Source organism: Zalophus californianus, chromosome 15 (assembly GCF_009762305.2).
Source record: "Zalophus californianus isolate mZalCal1 chromosome 15, mZalCal1.pri.v2, whole genome shotgun sequence".
Taxonomy (NCBI): domain Eukaryota; kingdom Metazoa; phylum Chordata; class Mammalia; order Carnivora; family Otariidae; genus Zalophus; species Zalophus californianus.
The window spans coordinates 5457859-5479346 of NC_045609.1; the positions used below are offsets into that span (position 1 = coordinate 5457859).

Here is a 21488-nt window from a genome sequence, read left to right on the forward strand (position 1 = left end):
AGGTTCCCATGTGCTTGAGCCTAGGGAACTGGTGTTTATGATGAATGGAGGATATGATAAATGAGAAGACAAATCTAACAGCATAAGTTACAGGTAAAGGAAAGATCTAGATTACAGTGGGAGAAGTAATAACAGAAAGGAATGAATGTAAGCAATACCACGGAAGAGTAGTCAATAAAATATGGCATCCAAATACGCAGGAGAGCTAGGACAGAGAAAGGGGTTGGAAAGAGTCTGCACTTAGCTTTAAAACCCAGATGACTAAGGGAAAAACGGTATTCTTAACAGAGGAACCCATTTGAAGGGAAAATAATGCATTTGAGAAAGAAAGAAAAATTCTAGTCAAGACTGCTCTCCCACAGTATCTGCCCGGAAGTATATTCAACTCTATCCTTAGGGGAGACCCAGAGATCCAGGATTCATTCTCTGAAACTTGAAAGGAATAATAAAACTATAAATATAAACTATCTCATCAATCACTTAAAATTATTTCCCATTTTCCACAAACACATAGAGCGTTGCCCTTTTAAATAAAAACATTTGGCTAAGCAGCTCTTTCCAGGATATTTAGACATGGCTAGAAGGAGAAATCTTAAGATTTATATTCCAATTCTTAATGACTTACTCTGCTTTGGCAAATGGAAAATTAATGAAATTTGTTGTGGCTGGTAATAGAATAATTTATCCAGTCTTCTTTTGAATAAAACTACCAGTTAAAAATGGAAATTAATGAGAAAAAATAGGGTCGAGGGTAGTCCCAGGTGTGTGACTGCTGGCTTAATATCCTCAGTGCTTATCAGGAGCACATAGAAACATGGCTGGACTACCTTATAGAAGTGTGTGGAATGTGGGTGTACGGAGGTACAAGGATATGAAATATCAAGGTTTACAGCAGCAAAGGTTCTAAAACCCATTATTTCCCATGATCTCAAATCCTCACTCTTCTAGGGTTGTCCAGAAGCATATAATTTCTTTTTTTCTCCCATATATTTTTAAAATAAATTTATGATTCCTTTAAAAATCCTGAATTTTAAAATGCATAAATTTAAAAGCTAACTTCAGGTACACATTCTACAATTCTTGACTATCTTTGTTTGGTAACACAAATTCAAAAGCCCTAAAGTAAAAAAAAAAAAAACAAAAAAAACAACTTTTCCAAGACAGCAAACCCATGTTTCCAAGGGAAATAGTGCATATGGATGGGGGTGGTAGAAAACCTGTATTCTTCTTATGGAATGTTTGTGGAAAATGTTCCTTTTAAAACCAGCATGTTTCCCCATATGGGGAGCAGGTTTGCAAAGATGTTGAGTAGACAGTGAGAGAAGCAGTCAGCCATCTGGGTAGCAGGCAACTGTCAGCCATGGATGCCGAGGGCACCCCTAAGCTCAAGCACTGAGGAATATTCTAAAACCAGAGGGACAGCCATTACACCTCTCAGGATAAGCTCTCAATACCCACAGACCTGAGGTGTGGGATAGTTCTAGAAAAGGGGCAGTTGAAGCAAAAAGGAAAGGGGGCATGATGGATAAGTTCATTGTCTTTACAATCATGCTCAGTTATCAAAGGAAAACACGGACTGAGGCCAAGATGAAAACACAAGTGTTTTTATGACAAGTGAGCCTCTGTCGTCTAAATCATGGAGATTGGCAGAGGGTAAGTGCATCGTTTCTCAAGAGAATAAGAACAGAGAGAAAACGGGGGTGGGGGAGAAAGGGCAGCTCCATGCTCTTCTCCCATGTCCTGTTACACCTAATTTGAGCAAGAAAGGGAGACAGCCATGAAATGCACCCCCATGCTGTCTGGTCATTGTGGCAGGTACTGCAGTATAAGGTGGGGAGGGGCGGGGGGGGGTGGACGGAAAGGCCACAGGGAGCTGGGCTGGAGTCCCAGTTGCTCTGCTTGTTCGCGGTTTGACCTTGCACAGATTACCTCACTGAGCCCCAATTTGCTCACACGTGGAATGGGGAGAATAATGACTGTTGAGAGAATTAACAAAATAATGCATGGAAGAGTATTTCAGGCAAAGCCTCAGAGGGCAGGGAATCTGCCTGGTTTACCTTTAAATACCTCAGTGTCAAAGAGTAAACAATGCATTTTTGCTAAGAGAAATAGACAATTCAATTTAAGAGGGAGGAGGTATTAAAACACATGCTAAATTTAAAATCTTGTAGCGTAATGGATTATAGTAACATACAGGTGTGCCGGCTTGAATGTTTAATAGTTTATCTTACATTTCCTCGTATGTATGGGATAGGACATCACCACTGGTTCAGGTGACTTTAGCCAATAAACACTTTCTGTAATTCTGCCACTTTGGGAGTAAATTCTGTCCGTTCTCTGCCGTCCAGGCTGATGATCACAGTGTCTAACCTGACTAGACACACACCTGAAAACCAGTTCCCAAAGCCAAGATCCTCTTGCCTTAACCTTGTCTGCACGCTTTGGGTAATTGATCACTCACTTGCTCAGGACTCCATGACCTCGTGGACCATGTACTGACAGGACTAGTACTGTCTGTGGGTTTGTGGCAACCATGGTCCTCTAAATCCATTACTCTAAGACAGCCTGGTGTTGGTGACAGCAATAAAGCACGTTGCAGAACTAGAAGGTCCTTAACAGATGCTCTGAAAAATGGGAACACAGGGAGCCCTGAGCCTTCTGAGCATAGAAGGGCAGGGAACGGGTCACCTGAGAGCTGGTAGTTGTCTCGCTGACACTTGATTACAACAAGAATGCCTTATAGATTGTTGAGTGAGTTTGAAAATGTTGATTGTTGAGTGAGTTTGAAAATGTTGTAAGAGTTTTGTTGAGGTATAACTGACATCGAATAAACTGCACACGTTTCAAGTGCACAGTTTAAAACTTTTGACATTTACCAACACTCATGATTCAATCACTGCACTCAAGATCACGAGCATACCCATCAACCCTGAAGGTTCCTGGCAGCCCTTTACCATCTCTGCCTCCTGCCAGCCCCGTCCCTAGGTAGCCCAACTCTGTTTTCTGTCACCAGAGATTAGCTGGCATTTTCTAGATTTTATATAAATGGGACAATAGAGTATCCACTCCTTTTTCTATCTGGCTTACTTTACTCATTATAATTATTTGAAGACTCCTCTATGTTGCTGAGTGAATAAAAACTTGATTCTGTTTATTGCTGAATAGTGCTTTATTGTATGGCTATCACCTGCTTTATTTATCCATTCAAATGCTGATACACACGGGTTGTTTCAGGTTTAGGGCTATTGCATAGAAAGCAGTCATACATATTCGTGTAAAAGTCTTGGCCTTTCCATACCCTTTCATGCAAATATCTAGGAATGGAATGGCTGCGTACATGGCAGGTAATACATTCACCTTTTTAAGAAATAGCTAAACTTTTTCTACAGTGGTCATACCATTTTACCTTCCCACCGGCAGTACATGGAAATTCAACTCGCTCCAACTCGTGGGGCTTGAACTCACGATCCTGAGATCAAGAGTCGGATGCTCAACAAACAAAGCCACTCAGGTGCTGCAACTTGAAGCCAAAATATCCTAATAGTGTACTTGCTCTAATGCTTGGAATATGGGGTAAGACAATGATCATATTAGCATATTTTTTTCTGAAATACCTCCCACTCATATTTCACTCTATGAACGAGGCATGAGAACAATGTGAGGCCAAACTTAGCTAGAAATGCTCATTTCATATGGGCACAGTGTTTACCAGAATACATGAGTAAATATTACATTCAAAGGTAATTTTTGGTAAGAATATTCAGAGTGTTTTGTCAGACATCACATGTGATTAGTATAATAACAACGAATCTAACCAATTAAAATCTTTGTTGCCTGTTCAAAGTATGATTTATAACAAGTCATTTTTCTTCTACACTGTATGGAGGAAAATAAGAAGCAATCATTTAGACTTGGATGGAATAAAAATGACAGACACAAAACACTAGCCAAGTTCATTAACAAGAAGATTAGCTTCAAATGAAACATTTTTGTATCTGTTTTTGAAGAGATTTTCCAAATTTACATTATATTTTCTTATCTTGTGGCACCTAAAGGAAATTATTTATCTGAATGACATGTTGGAGAATAACAATGAGGGACTGAATTGTTTTGTAAGTAGCTCAATTTCCACCACTGCAAATGACCTTATATTTAAGGCAGTAGGGATGAAGAAACCATTTTATGGAAAACTACTAAGATACCCTGATGTTTCCCCAACCAAGTAGAAAAAATCTGATCCCTTTTATATAAACAATCATTCATATATGCAGGCATAAATCTTTTCTCTAGAAGAGACATCCTCTTTTATAAATTCTCTTGTATTTGAAGAATTTTTCTAAATAACCAATTTCCCAATTTACTTAATCCTAACATATCTTAGGTTACTGATCAATTACTGACAATTATACGAAATTAAATCAACTACTAACAATATATCTGAGTCTATAGTGCACACTAAAGCATTAATAAGATTATCAAATAAATTGAAAAAGAAACAAAAACTATTTTGCTTAACCAACTTTATATTCCAGGAGGATGTGTTTTTCAGCGAAGTCCAGAGACCATGTGTTTACATTCTATTGATTAAATTATCTTCATTATTGTCTGTAGAGGCTAGGCCAGAGGTATTCCCATACTGATATCTATAATTTAGGATGCGTGTGTTGGAGGGGGTTGTGCATGTGTGTGTGTGTGGGGGGGGATGTGTGTGTGTATGTATAATTATATTCTGTATGCAGTATAATTTCTTCCAAACCAAGATGTGATTCCCTTAAATCCCCTGTTGGGTTCCTTGACATCAAAACCCAGTGAGTTATTATATCCCAGGCATGTTTATGTCAAGATATAAGAAAATGTGTCCCTATTGTGAGTAATCAGTGATGTCAGCACACTTGGGTTATGTGCTGTGCTGGGCTACCAGGTTCTAACATCCCAAGTGGGGCTTGTTGTAATTTCAGTTATTCATCCATGCCAGGAAGGACTGTAATCATCAAAGATCATTCAACAGCAAATGCCTAAAACCAAACTACATCATAGAGATGAAGGTGCCGTTGGAGATCTCAGTATGACAAGAGCACAACAGATCATGAAGGAGGCATGTGAGGGATGAGACCGCAGGGTAATATATAAGAGACTTCTCAGTAGGGGGCACCACTGGGAGCCCTCCGGAAGGAAAGGGACATGACCCCTTTTGTTTTAGAGACTGTTGTGGCTTGAACTCTCTTCCCCCAAAAGCTATGTTAAAGTCCTAAGCCCCAGAACCTATGAATGTGGCCTTATTTTGAAATAAGGTCTTTGTAGATATAATCAAGATGCTGCCATACTGTATTAGGGTAGGCCTTAAATTCAATGATTCATGTCTTTATAAAAAGATTTTGAAACAAAGATACACAAAGAGGAGACACAGCATGTGCATACAGAACCAAAAATTGAAATGATGAAGCTATAAACCAAAGTTGTCGAAGACTACTGGCAACCACCAGAAGCCAGGAAAGAGGCATGGGACAGATTCTTCCCTAGGACTTTCAGAGAAAACATGGCCACCTTTATTTTGGCCTTTGAGCCTCCAGAATTACTACAGAATAAAGTTCTCTTGTTTTAAGACATTTAATATGTAGTCACTTATTACAGCCACTGTAGAAACTAATATTGAGAAATTATCATAACCATATTGGGTGGAGGAGATGCAAAGTGAACAAGACTGGACACGGGGTGACCAATTGGGAGGGAGAAAAATAGCCCGGGTGACACCACATCGTGGCGGCACTAATCAGAACAGTGGCAGTGAAAATGACAAGACGTTGGTGATGTTGACTGCTACTTAGAAGGTACAGTCAACAGAATTAGTTCTTAGTGGTATGGGGATGTCCGGGGAGGAAGGAGTCAGGGATAATGTCCAAATTTCTGGTGTGAAAAGCACTCACTACAATAAGGAGCACTTGGAATAGATTTGCCTGGGAGGAGAGAGAGAGTGAATTTCATTTTGTTCAAGCACCATTTGAGGTACCTGAGTGATATGTAAGTGGGCATGCCCTATAGGAAACTGGGTCTGGAGCTCAGAAAAAAGTTTTAGGATGGAGATATAGATATGATAGCATTGCTATGAGACTTTGGGCTTCAGCCATAGTATCACTTAGCATACTCTATTTTAATCACCTATTTGCCTGTAAATCCTCAACAAGAAAGGAAGTTAAGACCATAAAACAGAGGGAACAACTTCTTTTGATAAACATGGCTCTCCCAAACAGGCCATCTTGTGGATGGAGTAGTGATACCTTAAAGCAATTCTGGCTTTTCCAAGTCAGTTCTGCAACAGAAGCTGGCCCTTTAGCTTTTTAGCTCTGGACCTGAGCCACGAATCTAGGACAACAGGGAAAAATCCTCCTAGATACTGTTACATCTCACATAGATTATCCAATGTAATTCTCACAAGAATAATCTTTGCTTAAGAGCTAATTAATTATAATCCTCACTAAAACACAAAAAGAAACAAAATAAAACCCCTAAAAGTCTCACGTGCTGCAAACAGAAGGGTCCTAAGTTTGGAGAAATGAGCTGGAGCTGGACAGGAGAGCCCAGGGGGATGGGTGAAGGAGACTGGCTATGGCCCAGTCAAGATGGTGAATGGGACTGAGCCCTTCCTAAGGCCAGAGTTCAAGAGAATTTGTACACATGAGACACAAGCTTTATAAATAACTTTCTCTGGAGGCATTTCAGACCTAAGACACATGCAGATTGAAAGTGAAGGAATGGAAAAGCATTTATCATGCAAATGGCAGTGAAAAGAAAGCCAAGATAGCTATGCTTGTATTGGACAAAATAGACTTTAAGACAAAGACTATAAAAAGAGACAAAGAAGGACACTACATAATCATAAAGGGAACACTCCAATAAGAAAATATAACAATTGTAAATATTTATGTACCCAACAGAGGAGCACCCAAATACATAAAGTAACTACTAACAAACATAAAGGAAGTAATCAATAGTAATACAATAATGGTAGGAGACTTTAATACCCCACTTACATTAATGGACAGATCACTGACACAGAAAATCAACAAGAAAACAGTGGCTTTGAATGACACACCGGAACATATGGATCTAATAGATATATTCAGAACATTCCCTCCTAAAACAGTGGAATACACATGCTATTCAAGCACACATAGAACTTTCTCCAGAATAGATCCCATGTTAGAACATGAATCAAGGCTTAAATTCAAACAGCTTAAAGTCATACCCCACTCATCTTTTCTGACCACAATGGCATAAAACAAGAAAATACCTGGAAAGAACATAAATACATGAAGGCTAAATAACATGCTACTAAACAATGAATGGATCAACAACAACAACAAAATTATATACAGAGAAATGAAAATGAAAACACAATAGTTGAAAATCTTTGGGAGGCAGCAAAAGCTGTTCTAACAGGAAAATTTATAGTAATACAGGCCTACCTCAAGAAGCAAGAAAGATCTCAAATAAAGAACATAACCTTACACTTAAAGAAGCTGAAAAAAGAACACACAAAAACCTAAAACCTGTGGAAGGCAGGCATATAATAATGATTGGAGTATAAATAAATTAAATAGAAACTAAAAAACAAAACAAAAAATGATAGAGCAGATCACTGAAACCAGGAACTGGTTCTTTGAAATGAGCAACAAAAGTGATAAACCTCTAGCCAGATTTATAAGAAAAAAGAGAGAGAGAGAGAGAGGGAAACAGAGAAAACTCAAATAAATTAAATCAGAACTGAAAGAAGAGAAATAACAATAGAAACCATAGAAATACAAAGGATTATAAGAGAATACCATGAAAAATTATATGCCAACAAATTGGACAACCTCAAAAAATGCAAAAATTCCTAGAAATATGTAACCTACCAAAAGTGAATCAGGAAGAACTAGAAAATTTGAACAGACCAATTACTAGCAATGAAACTGAATCAGTAATAAACTCCCAACAAAAACAAGTCCAGGACCAGATGGCTTCACAGGTGAATTCCACCAAACATTTAAAGAAGAGTTAATACCTGTGCCTTTCACAGTATTCCAAAAAAAAAAAAAGAAGAGAAAGGAAAGCTTCCAAATTCATTCTATGAGGCCAGCATTACCTTGATACCAAAACCAGATAAAGATACCACAAAAAGAACTACAGGCCACTCTCTCTGATAAACATACATGCAAAAGTTCTCAACAAAGTATTAGCAAATTGAATCCAACAATACATTAAAAAAAATCATTCACCATGATCAAGTGGGATTTATTCCTGGAATGCAAGGTTGGTTCAATATTTGCAAATTAATCAACATGATACATCATATCAACAAGAGAAAGAATAAAAACCATATGACCATTTCAACAGATGCAGATAAAGTGTTTGACAAAGTACAATATCCATTGTCTTTTGACAAAGTACAGTATTTATAAAAACTCTCAACAAAGTGAGTTTAGAGGGAACATATCTCAACATAATAAAGGTCATATATGAAAATCCCACAGCTAACATCATACTCAATGGTGAAAAACTGAGAGCTTTTCCCTTAAGATCTGGAACGAGACAAGGATGACCACTCTCACCACTTTTAATCAACATAGTACTAGAAGTCCTACCCACAGCAATCAAACAAGAAATAAAAGACATCTAAACTGGTAAGGAAGAAGTAAAGCTTTCATTGTTTATAGATGACATAATATTCTGCATAGAAAACTCTAAAGACTCTTCCGAAAAAGTACTAGAATTGATAAATGAATTTACTCAGGTTGCAGGATACAAATCAATATAGAGAAATCCATTGCATTTCTATAGACTAATAATGAAGCAGCAGAAAGAGAAATTAAGAAAACAGTCCCATTTGCGACTGTACCAAAAAGAATAAAGTACCTAGGAATAAACAACCAAGAAGGTGAAAGACCTGTACTCTGGAAACTATAAAACACTGATGGAAGAAACTGAAGATGACACAAACAAATGGAAAGGTATTCTATGCTCATGGATTGGAAGAACCAATATTGTTAAAATGACCATACTACCCAAAGCAATCTATAGATTTAATGCAATCCCTATCAAAATACCAATAGCATTTTCCACAGAACTAGAAAACATAATCCTAAAATATGTAAGAAACCACAAAAGACCCTGAATAGCCAAAGCAATGTTGAAAAGAAAAACAAAGCTAGAGGTAACACAATCCCAGATTTCAAGTTACACTACAATGCTGTAGTGATCAAAACAATATGGTACTGGCACAAATAGATACTTAGATCAACAGAACAATAGAGAGCCCAGAAATAAACCTACCCTTATATGGTCAGGTAATCTTTGACAAAGAAGGCGAGAATATGCAATGGAAAAAGAGTTGTCTCTTCAATAAATGATGTTGAGAAAACTGGACAGAAACACCCAAAACAATGAACTCGACCACTTTCTTACACCATGCACAAAAATAAACTTGAAATGGATCAAAGACCTAAATGTGAGACCTGAAGCCACAAAAATCCTAGAAGAGAGCACAGGCAGTAATGTCTCTGACATCAGCTGTAGCGACATTTTTCTGCCTATCTCCCCTAGGGCAAGGAAAACAAAAGCTGGGGACTATATCAAAATAAAAAGCTTCTGCACAGCAAAGGAAACAATCAACAAAACTAAGAGACAAACTACTAAGTTGGAGAAGATACTTTCAAATGACATAACTGACAAAGGCTTAGTATCTGAAACATATAAGGAACTTATACAACTCAACAAAAAACAAATAATCCAATTAACAATGGGCTAAAGACAACAGACATTTCTCCAAAGAAGACATCCAGATGCCCAAAAGACACATGAAAAGATGCTCAACATCAGTCATCAGCAGGGAAATGCAAATCAAAACCACAATGAGTTATCACCTCACACCTGTCAGAATGGCTAAAATCAACAACACAAGAAACAACAAGTGTTGGTGAGGATGTGGAGAAAAAGGAACCTTCATTGGGAATGCAAACTGGTGCAGCTATTGTGGAAAACAGTAGATAGGTGCTTCAAAAAATTAATAATAGAAATACCACATGATCCAGTAATTCCACTACTGCGTGTTTACCCAAATAAATTGAAAACACTAATTCAAAAAGATATTATGTGCCCATATGTTTATTGCAGCATTGCTTAAAATAGTGAAATACGGAAGCAACCCCAGTCTCTAATGATAATGAATGGATAAAGATGTGGTGTGTGTATGTGTTTATTATAACGGAATATTATTCAGCCATAAAAAAGAATGAAATCTTGCCTTTTGCAACAACATGGATGGATCCAGAGGGTATAATGCAAGCAAAATACATCAGTCAGAGAAAGAGAAATACTATCTAATTTTACTCATTTGTGGAATTTAAGAAACAAAACAAATGAATAAGGAAAAAAGAAGCAAACGAAGAAACAGACTCTTTAACTATAGAGAACAAACCAAACGATTACTAGAGCGGAGATGACAGGGGGTGCGGGGGCGGGGGGGGGGGGGCTATGAGTCAAACAGGTGAGGGGGATTAAGAGCACAGTTATCATGATGAGCACTGAGTAATGCTGAATCGCCATACTGTACACCCGAAACTAACATAATTATGTTAACTATACTGGAATTAAAATTAAATAAGGGAGGAGGGAGGGAGAAAAGTAAAGAAAAAAAGAAAAGCTCTCTCTCTCTCTCTCTCTCTCTCTCTGTTGGTCCAGGTAAGTGTTCAGGAGGTTCTCCCCGAGAGAAACAGGAACCCAAGCATTACAACTTAGAGATCTGATGAACTCTTTCTCTCTGAACTTCATGGTACAGGGGCATCAAGGTGAAACCCCTCCTCACAAAGGCAAATATGAAACACGTGAAATAGCTACAAAGAGATGTTCCTGGCAAGAAGGAGTCTGTCCGTCCACCAACTGCACTGAAAACAAACCAACAAACGAAAAACCTCCACAAGCTATAATAAACCACACCATAAGGAGGGAGAGTTCACAGATACAACATATGTTAGAATTAAAGTAACAGAAAATTTCAAATAATTTGTCATTTTAAAAATAATAAAGAGATAAAGCAAAGAAGGGAAATAAGATAAAACAGAATGAAAACAGTAACAGCTAACATTTTGTATTGATCTGTTAGTATTTGCTAGTTTTCATTATAACGAACATACATACTACACACATCACTTGGCTTATTAATCACCAACTGTATGTAGCCAGGTAAGGTTATTCCCATTTACAAACCATGAATCTGAAGCACTGAGAGGTGAAGGAAGACAGGGTAACACCTTGTAAACGGTGGGGCTGGGATTCGAACCCAGGCGGTCTCGTTGCAGGGTTCACTAACCACCGTGGCGTGCCAAGTAGAAGTACTAAGAGCAGCATTTAGAAAAGAATCACAGGCAACAACTCAGAGGATGGGTTGAATTTAAGACCAGATGCAGGTGGAAGGAGAGAACTGCCAAGATTTCATCACAAACGTAGCACAGGATGATACAGAGCAAGAACACATACACAGGAGAAAAGAAGGAAGGCTGGAAGGATGAGGAGCTGAAACCTAGAATATCAGGAGCCACCAAATGAGAGATTAGAGAAAGTGGGGTGAAAAGAAACATGTGGGGGTAATGCTTAGAATTTTCTAGAATTGAGGAAAACTATAATCTCAGAAGGAAAGAAGATACAGCACCATATGAAGGGACAATAAAATATATCTGTGCCTAGGCAGATTGTAGGAAAGATGCAGAGCATCAAAGACAAAGGGACAGGTGCCAAAGACACAGGACCATTAAAGGAAGAATGATTTGACTCACTGCAGACTAGGAATGCCAGAAGACAATAGAATTGTATTTAAAATTTTGAGGAAAATTAAATTTTAACCTAGGTCTCCATACACAGCTCAATGCACATATAGGCAAAGGCAGAACGTATAAACAGATCATCTATGAACAACTGCTGAAGAATAAACCCAAAAGGAATGAGCTGTGTATAAGAAGAAATCACGGGCAAAGCAACAGGTAAACAAGTTGAAAACCTACATCGGTGGTGTCTGAAAAAATGCAGTCATAACAGTAATAATACCAGGGGATTTACCAACCAGGTGGAATCAGAGACTAGAAAACTAGAGGGAAGTTGGTAGGAGTGACTGAAACACACGAAGGTCCTTTTGTTATTCAAGAGAAGAACAGAGCCATTGGTTCACAGTTCGTACATGTTGGCTATACACATTACAATCCTAAAGATTAATCATTAAAAGAATAGAAAAAGGTAAAACTTCTAAGAGATGATACAAATGCAATTCACGTGACAGAAGGAAAAGAAAGAGAAAGGACATATTGACCCAATGTGAAATGGAGATTTCAGATGTACAAGATTTTAGACAAAACTAGCTTATGGGCATTTAGGAATACAATACATACATAATAAATTATAGACACATGAGCAGGGAGGGTGCACACGGCCGGCCTCAGGAGGTGATGGTGGGCAGGGGGGAAAGACTGGAAAGGAGACCAAAGAGGCTTGGATTGTATCTGTGATGGTTTATTCTCAAATAAATACATGAATTATCAGATTCAAATATGACAAAGTATTAAAATGCTATATCCAGTACTATATCCTTTTATGTACTATCATTTTATTAATTTAAAAAAGGGAGGGGGGAGAAAAGCAGGTTCAGAAATGTTCATTCACCTTCCCAAGATCACGGTCCTTGAGGAAATATAGCCTTGGCTTTCTTTCCCTTTTTTTTTTTTTTTTCCATCAACAAGGACAGAGCCTGGCAAGTGGCATAGGTGTTGGAAAATAAGCAAGAAGAGCTAGGATGGTTCCTGGAAGGAAGGGCCTTCTATTAAAGGCCACCATTTAACAGGGTGGCGCAGGGCTGCATTTGGCATCCAGGGCTCTGTTCCAGCTGCAAAGAGGCCAAATCCCAAGAGAAGCAGAGGCTGTGACCTAAGGAAAGTTAGAGATCATCTAGTTCAACTGTCTTCGTTTCCAAATTCAGAACCAGAGACCCAGAGAGGTACTGGCTTGCTCCAAGTGATATCATCAGTGGGTGGTTGACTCCACATCTAACGCTATGTCAATTATACCAAGTGCTCCAAAGTTTGGTCAAGAAATAGCAGACCCTTCTTGGGCATGATGATGGTGATGTTGCCAATGCTACTGATAATGAGAGTGAAAACAAGATGGTGGTGGTGCTGATGATACCAGCTAACTTTTTTTGAGCATAATTTAAATTCTAGACACTCAAATGCTTTATAACAATCCCCTTGATTATTCCTCTCAAAAACGAAACAAACAAACAAAAAAAGAAAGTTAGGTACAACCATCACCACCATTTCTGATTAAAGGAGAACCTTTCAGGGTCTCGTAATCTGTAGATGACAAAGTGGTTCCCAGCCCAGGCAGTCTGACTTCTGGGCTGGAACTCTTCATCACAGGTTGCGCTGGAGACTCAAATGTCAGGGGAAGGGGACAGGGCCAAGTGGGAGCTCAGCCCCAGCCCAGTCAGGTTGTGCTTACTCTTAGGTTTTTCCATCTTACTGCAGATGCACAGCATGGGTGTGGCTTAGAACTTGACACCATCTGATGCCCATGTGGATTCTGCGTGGTTTCAAGTCAGGTGGAGAGAGCTCGAAGCCACAGTAAGCGTGTGGTAGACTGACTCGTGAGTTACTGGACGACTATCCCTGCAATAATTTCTCTTAAAGACAACTTTAATTTTCCTGTACATAAGGAAAGAGTCCTTCTGTAAACAGTACAACATTTTGCCCTCTCTCAGGTATGGAAAAACCATTACCACGGCGGGGGGGGGGGGGGGGGGGGCGGGAAGTAGTGCTTGAGCCAAGAAATACTGAATAATCTGCTTCACATCAACGAAAATGAAAGCAATCCATGACCTCAATTTCTCTGCTAAAGAGATGCTACTAGTTAATGGATGGTAATAATACAGATTACGAGATGGCTAGATCTAGGACTCTACTGTCTGTGTACAACAAGGAAATGGAGCTTGTTCCTTCTAGAGGCAGAACTCTAGAGTAGAGTTCTGAAGTCGGAGTACTGAGCTCACATTCCAGCTCTGTCATTCAACCATCTACTGTGCGCTTCACCGATACTTGTATTAAGCATTCTGAAATTTAAAAAGTATGGTCAAGGATTCATGTCAAAATTAACCAATTTATCATATTTTAGTGGTATGATGAACATCCTCAGGAAAATAAAGCAACAATTCCCAGTACATGTAAATTTTATGTGTGAGACAACAATCTGAAATGCTGTGTTATGTATGCACAGAGAACTCTATCTGTCTTCCAAGGATAAAAATTACATGATTTGCAAAGAAGCATAGATATTACCCAAAAGGCTACACACAGTGCCCAGAGGACTTTCTATCTCAAAGTAACATCTGTTTTTAAGGTTTTCAGAGGGAAATAAGTGAAGCAAATCTATCTGATATGTGAAAAGTTAGAATTTCTTGCGTCAAACACTGAAACTCAAAGATAAAAAAAAACACATAGATACTCTGAGTGAAAAACAGGTTACATACACAGGACATCAAAACATTTAAAACAAAAATCAAAACATGGAAATAACCAAGAAGGGTTAACCTTTTAAGCTTCTTTCATTTGATTCTAGATACAGGATTTTAAGAAGACATAACTGATAGAAATCACAAAATGGCAGCTCACAGCTCAAATCATTTGCAGAAATGTTTGTTGGGTTTTTTTTTTTTTTTTTGCTTGCAGAGCTTTTTTCAAAAATCAAGTTACAAAATCACATTTCATTTTTTTTTTTCAAAACCTAAGTTTTTTTCTGCTAAAAAAAAAATGCCTAGCAAAGTGCTGGAGCTCAGGAATTGCTGTCCTCTTCACAGAAGGGTTTCTAGTTTGCCACCTTACCTTATTTATTTACATTACCAGCCTGCCCCCTGTAGACAAGCAAGTTCATAATCCCTTACCTATTGCCAAACAGATCCAAGCAGACAAGATCCAAGCAAGAAGGGAATGCCTGATTGGGCTACATTAGAGAGGTTCATTTGTTCATTCATTCATTCATTCACTCATTCATTCACTGACTCAACAATTACATGCTGAGTATCTGAAAAGTGCCAGATACTGAGCTCCTATAAGAATGTAAGTATTTGGACTTCTCATCAAGGTGACAGGCAACCATGGATCTCGATGTCTACTAAAATGTATGTAAGAGAGAGAGTTGAGGACAAAACAGTGATGAATTTTAGGAAATCGAATGAGAAATTCTAAGAAGTGCTAACAGTTGCAAGGGACCCAAAGGAAGGAGAATTTGAAGAAAGAAAGGGTGGGGGTGCCTGGGTGGCTCAGTCAGTTAAGCGCCTGCCTTTGGCTCTGGTCATGATCCCAGGGTCCTGGGATTGAGCCCAGAGTGGGGCTCCCTGCTCAGTAGGGAGTCTGCTTCTCCCTCTGCCCCTACCCCCTGCTTGTGTGCTCTCTCTCTCTCTTTCAAATAAAGGAAGGAAGGAAGGAAGGAAGGAAGGAAGGAAGGGAGGGGTGGTCAGCAGGGTAAAACTGTGGCTGAGAAGAAGAAGACAGAAAAGGAAGGGCAGTCTCTGTTGCAAGTTGCAAATCCCCAGTGACATTTCAGAGGGTACTTAGAGTAGGCTGGTAAAGCCAGGTGGAGCAGCGAGAATATAAGGGCAGAGGGCACAAGAAAGACCGACATTGCTGGGGGAAGGATGGGGCCCCAGGGAAAACGGGGGAGTGGGAAGGTGGGAGCAGGGAGGGTGGAGTGAGGAGCCAGCCAGAGCAGAGTACCGAGCATGTACAAGAGAGAGTTGGGGCCCCAGACACTTCACGGGAATAGCCATATGCCAGGATGAATTCAATCCAGATGGAACACCATTATATTCTGATAGCAGAGAAAAGCTGGTAACTTTTCCATGAACTATATACTCACGGTCACTTCTTAAGAACTTCTAGACACATTCTAGGGAGGGGTTTTCACCATAAAAGCTTTCTTTAATAGGCACCCAAATTCAGTGGCAATAAGCTACAAAAGAAAATCTGTCCATTTTCAATCATGTTTTATTTTCTGGCGTTCCACTTGTGATCTCAATTAGAAATGACTGAAAATATTTGTTTCTTTGGCTTTGTTGGAAATGACATTTTTCACACAGGCAGTTAATCTTGGACCAACGGAATCAGGAGGCATTATTCTCTAGAATCCTCCATGTATAATCAAGGGAAAGAAATATTCAAGTACAAATGAAAGGTCTGTGTGCTTTATACTAAAAAGATAATGTTTATTTTTATTCTTTCGTGAATGTAAAGTGAACATGGTATTTCTTCCACCGTTGCCATAGAAAAAAATCTAATGGCAAGTACATGATCATCAGATAAGGATCAAATGAACTAAGCAGAAGAAAAGAAGAAAGTGAAATGCTTTTAGCTCTGAATGTTCATAAGATAATTTAGAATACGTAAGATGGCTTATCAGGATCTCTGTTTCATTTCTGTAGCTGTGAAAGGGTAAGAAAGAAAAAAAACCCTGCTATCTGATTGTGGCTTAAAAATTAAAACTCCCTAAATGATTTCTTCATAGTAATTTCAAACAAAATGCTTATAACCTAATTTTTAAATGAAAGTGTAATGGAAACAAAACTGACTTCCAAATATTTTAGGCATAAATTATATCCTATTGCTATTCTTCTCTAGCAGACCCTCTGACACCTGGATTTTGACACACATATAAATGTATATTGGTTATCTCTGATTCAAGTAGATGTATATACACACACGGCACTGAGTTCTGAAGAGTCTCATCAATCTATACAGTGATAACTGAGATGTGTCGCTTACTGGAAAAGAAGAAGCGAATACCCAAATAGAGCTGTCGTATTTGTCATGTGTTCTGCAATATGTGCAGTTCAAAGTCAACTGGGTGCCTCTTCCATAGTACATGGGAGGAAATCCCAAGTGCTTGCTTCTCGAGGACTTACTTTACAAGTAGAATTCAGGGACCTTTTACAGCACGCATCTCTGGGTCCAGCCCTTGGAGCCCATCCATGGGAGTCTGCACGTGCATGATCTCCACCTCTACGACCCGCAGTGACAACCGCCGCCCAGACATGAAGCCCAGCAAGACTCCATCGCCTTCGGTGTGTATAGTCAGTTCAGGGATTTCAAAATTCTCAACCAATCGTCCTCCTAAGATTAGGAGCAAAACTGCCGCACGAAATAAGCTTAGCAGAGACTTTCCCCTCTTTCTAGAGTCCTTATAGAGAGTGTAGAAAAGGAGCACAGAGCCAAGAAATTTCCCCATTAATATACAAATGATACTACACAAGTTCATCCATTAATCCTAAAGCCTATATAAATGCATGACAAGTCTGCCTGGAAATAAGTAAAAAATGGTCATCAAGGGTCTGTGTCCAATCGTAGGATCAACAGGAAATAAAGAGCCTGTTTTGCTCGGAGCTCAGTATGTGAGATGGGAATTTATGCAGCACACAAACAAAAACTGTGTAACATGTCATCTACTCACCCCTGCAAGGCTTTCTCTCCAAACCAATCTCCTTTCCCTAAAGTTCGAAGAAAGACCGGGTCTTCACTGGGTGAGTCTTCCCGAGTGACATTTACCTACAAAGAGAAACAAAGTCTATATCCACTGCACACGCTGACTGATCAGATCAACACCAATTGGTAATGTTAATTCCATTTCTTGTTTTACTTTCATGAAGACCATGAGGACATTATTACTGGAAGGACCAAAGAAGAAAATCACAAATTTTCATACAAACCACAAGAAATGCGCTCCAATATTGTTATGCTGTTTCAAGGTGTTTTCAAGTAGTCATAAATTACTCAGAAATTTGAATTTCACTTAATCCTCATTCCGACCTCCTATGAGGCAAGCACTGTAATGGATCAAGTGACCATTCCTATCCATCGAACTCCTTATAGATGGATGTTTAAATTGTTTCCATTCTTTTCTGCAGTGAGCATCTTTCTACGTACCTCGCATGCATGTCCTCATTCCTCTAAGACAATGCCTGTCTCTTTTTCCTAAGAATCCAGCCTCCATTCAAAGGCTGTTCACATGCTCATGAAGTCCTTCTTACAGGTCTAACCCACGACAGTCCGACATGCGTCATTCAGAAGGATTTCATTTTTTAAAGATCTAAGAACTGCATGTATATCTTTTCCCTTCTTTACCGTAGGAGTGTGCTCTTCAAAGACGTGGATTTATCTTTGACATTCTCTACAATTTATAATAAGCACCTAAAAAAGCTGTAAGTTGTTGGAACAGAAAAGCTTTATTACCCAAACAAGGTATCTGGGCCCATAAGGACTTTTGACTTGGGTGACAGTCCACGGAAGGAAAGTAATAATGTTTTTGTTGCATGAATGAAGAATAAATTCAGTAAGTTGGACCTTTGTGTTAATTCACTTCCCCTTCAAGTTCTACTAATATTCATAATACCGGCTATGTTTCCTCTAGAATGGTTAAATAGTTAAAACTCACCTACCTGGAAAATGTAATGAAGTAGAAAAAACTAATTTCTTAAGACAATGCCAGACACTTTAGCACATTTAAAAATACTATGCTTCAGGTTTCTGAGTTTAGAGAATGGATGACAAAGACCAGACTTTTTATAAGCATTCAGAATGTATGTGCAAGGTGGAGGGAATTCAATTATTATTCTCCACTGATCCATTTGATTACTTTTCCACACTGTGTTTCAAACCATGGGTGTGCAGTTTTTAACCCTCTTATACCAAGCTATATCATAGAGATGCTCATTTGCATGCTGATGAGGCTTTTATAGATGTGGGCAAAAATACACTAGCCCACTGATTTTCAAACTTCAGGGTAAGGGGTCTTATTTAAAATAAAGACTACTGAACTTCTTACTTGATACATCTCCTGAGGCTAGGAAAACAAAAGCAAAAATGAACTATTGGGACTTCATCAAGATAAAGAGCTTCTGCACAGCGAAGGAAACAATCGACACGACTAAAAGGCAACCTTCAGAATGGGAGAAGATATTTGCAAATGACCTATCCGATAAAGGCTAACTGTCCCAAATATATAAAAAAAATTGATGCAACTCAACACCCAAAAAACCAATAATCCAGTTAAAACATGGGCAGAAGACATGAACAGTTTTCCAAAGAGGATGGATGCCCAACAGACACATGAACAGATGCTCAACATCACTCGTCAGGGAAATACAAATCCAAACGACAATGAGCTATCACCTCTCACCTGTCAGAATGGCTGGCATCAACAACACAAGAAACAACAGGTATTGGCGAGAATGTGGAGAAAGGGGACCCTCTTGCACTGTTGGTGGGAATGCAAACTGGTAGAGCCGCTCTGGAGAACGGTATGGAGGTTCCTCAAAAAGTTAAAAATAGAACCACCCTATGACCCAGCAATTTGCACTACTAGGTATTTACCCAAAAGATACAAAAATACTAATTCAGAGGTAAATGATGCACCCCAATACTTAGAGCAGCATTATCAACAATAGTCAAATTATGGAAAGGGCCCCAATATCCATCGATTAACAAATGGATAAAGAAGATGTGGTATACATATACAACAGAATATTCCTCAGCCATCAAAATGAATGGAATCTTGCCATTTGCAATGATGCAGATGGAGCTAGAGCGTATTATGCTAAGCTAAATCTGTCAGAGAAAAACAAATACCATTTGATTTCACTCCTAGGTGGAATTTAAGAAAAAAAAAAAAAAACAGATGAACAAGGTGGGGGAAAGAGAGAGGCAAACCATAAAAGAGACTCTTAATGATAGAAAACTGAGGGTTGCTGGAGGGGAGCTGGGTAGGTGATGTGTTAAATGGGTGATGGGTATTAACGAGGGCACTTGTTGGAATGGGTGCATATGTAAGTGATGAATCACTAAATCCTAAACGTGAAACTAATATTACACTATGTTAACTAACTAGAATTGAAACAAAAACTTGGAAGAAAAATATAAAGGAGACTCTTATTCTTGAAGTTCTACTATAGTGGGACTGGGAAATCTGTATCTGAAAGATTAATATAGGTGATTTAGATGCAAATGTTTTGTAGACCAAACTCTGACACACACCAATTCATTGTTTTATTTCTGGGCTTCAGTTTCCTCATCTGTGCTATGAGGCAACCCAACAAGATTATTTGTCAGTCCTTACTATTAAAAAAAAGTCACGAACTGAGGTGTAATATACTGTAAGATCATGAATTCAAAACTGGATATAAGGATACATTATATAATTGTACATTTGCCATCTGGTTACCAACAACAAAAATGATTAGAAATTCCAAACGGCAGACTTACTTATGCAAGGCATGGGGAGATTTCAGCGGCTTCGGAAATATTCTTTACAAAGATATTATTGAAATACAGTAACAGAGCCATAAAAAGTGGGCCACCTATCGAATAGACCACTTTCTGCTTACATGACGAGTGCGAAGGAAAACCTATCTGGATAATCCATGTATGTGAAAAGATAAGCAGTTCAAAGAGCAAGAATAAAAGGTTTCCTTTAAGGTTGTAATTTCCACACTGTTTCTTTGTACATATAATGAATCATTCTAAATATGCACAGACACCTGGCATGGACATTTGCATCTTTAATTCCAAAAAAATGTCAGGGTAGAGAAGTTACGTACAGAGAGAGCCTCTCTGACCTTGGCCTATATTACTTATTCTTTCCCTGACCACAGGGTACTTTATGATCCACAATGCTATGGGAAAGAACTAGCTATGGAGCCTTAAAGAGAATACTCGGTCTGTTTGAACCACTGTTACCTCATCACCTTGTCCAAAAAACGGGAGAGTTATCGCAAAAGAGGTTGTATGTGTGCACAAATTAAATGAGAAAAATCTATGAAAACCATCCTCTTAAGAATAAGTGCTTGGGGCGTGTGGGTGGCTCAGCCGGTTGAGCATCTGACTCTTGACTTTAGCTCAGGTCGCGATCTCAGGGTCATGAGATCGAACCCTGAGTTGGGCTGCCCACTCAGCAGGGAGCCTGCTTGATTTTCTCTCTCTCCTTTTGCCTCTGCCCCTCCCCCTGCTTGTGTGCATTACCTCAAAAACAATACGTCTCTACAAAAAAATAGTAAGTGCTCAAAAAAGCTGGTTACTTCTTCTATATTCCACCCCCCCTTTCTTCTACTTCCCTCACCTACTTTGGAAATTCAAGCATTTCACTGTAAAAGAAATATCCCCCATCACGATTAGTGCTCTCCCATTGTTCCTATAAATGCTATTTAGAGCATAAACTTCCTTTCCTTAAGACAGATAAAGGAGAGTGTGTATTCTTATGTCTTTTTTACTTATCTATATGTTAACTTTTTTTCTGTAAGACCTGTGTAGTCTTGTAATTTGAGTTTTTTAAAACTATTTTTAATTATACGTATAATTTAAAAAATTAACATCAAAATAAAAATTATATCTTTTTAAAAGGACGTATGAAATTGATCTTTGATACCAAAGTCT

The 21488-nt window shown here is 38.7% G+C and overlaps 1 protein-coding gene across 2 annotated transcripts in view; it reads right to left on the minus strand.

The window, feature by feature from the left end:
• Window positions 1-21488, minus strand: part of PRKG1 (protein kinase cGMP-dependent 1) — a 1248815-nt gene that overhangs the window by 213109 nt on the left and 1014218 nt on the right. For both annotated transcript variants that reach the window (XM_027593906.2, XM_027593897.2), the window contains exon 7: window positions 17515-17609. In XM_027593906.2, coding sequence (XP_027449707.1) covers window positions 17515-17609 — 95 coding nt within the window. The remainder of the gene's footprint in view (window positions 1-17514; window positions 17610-21488) is intronic.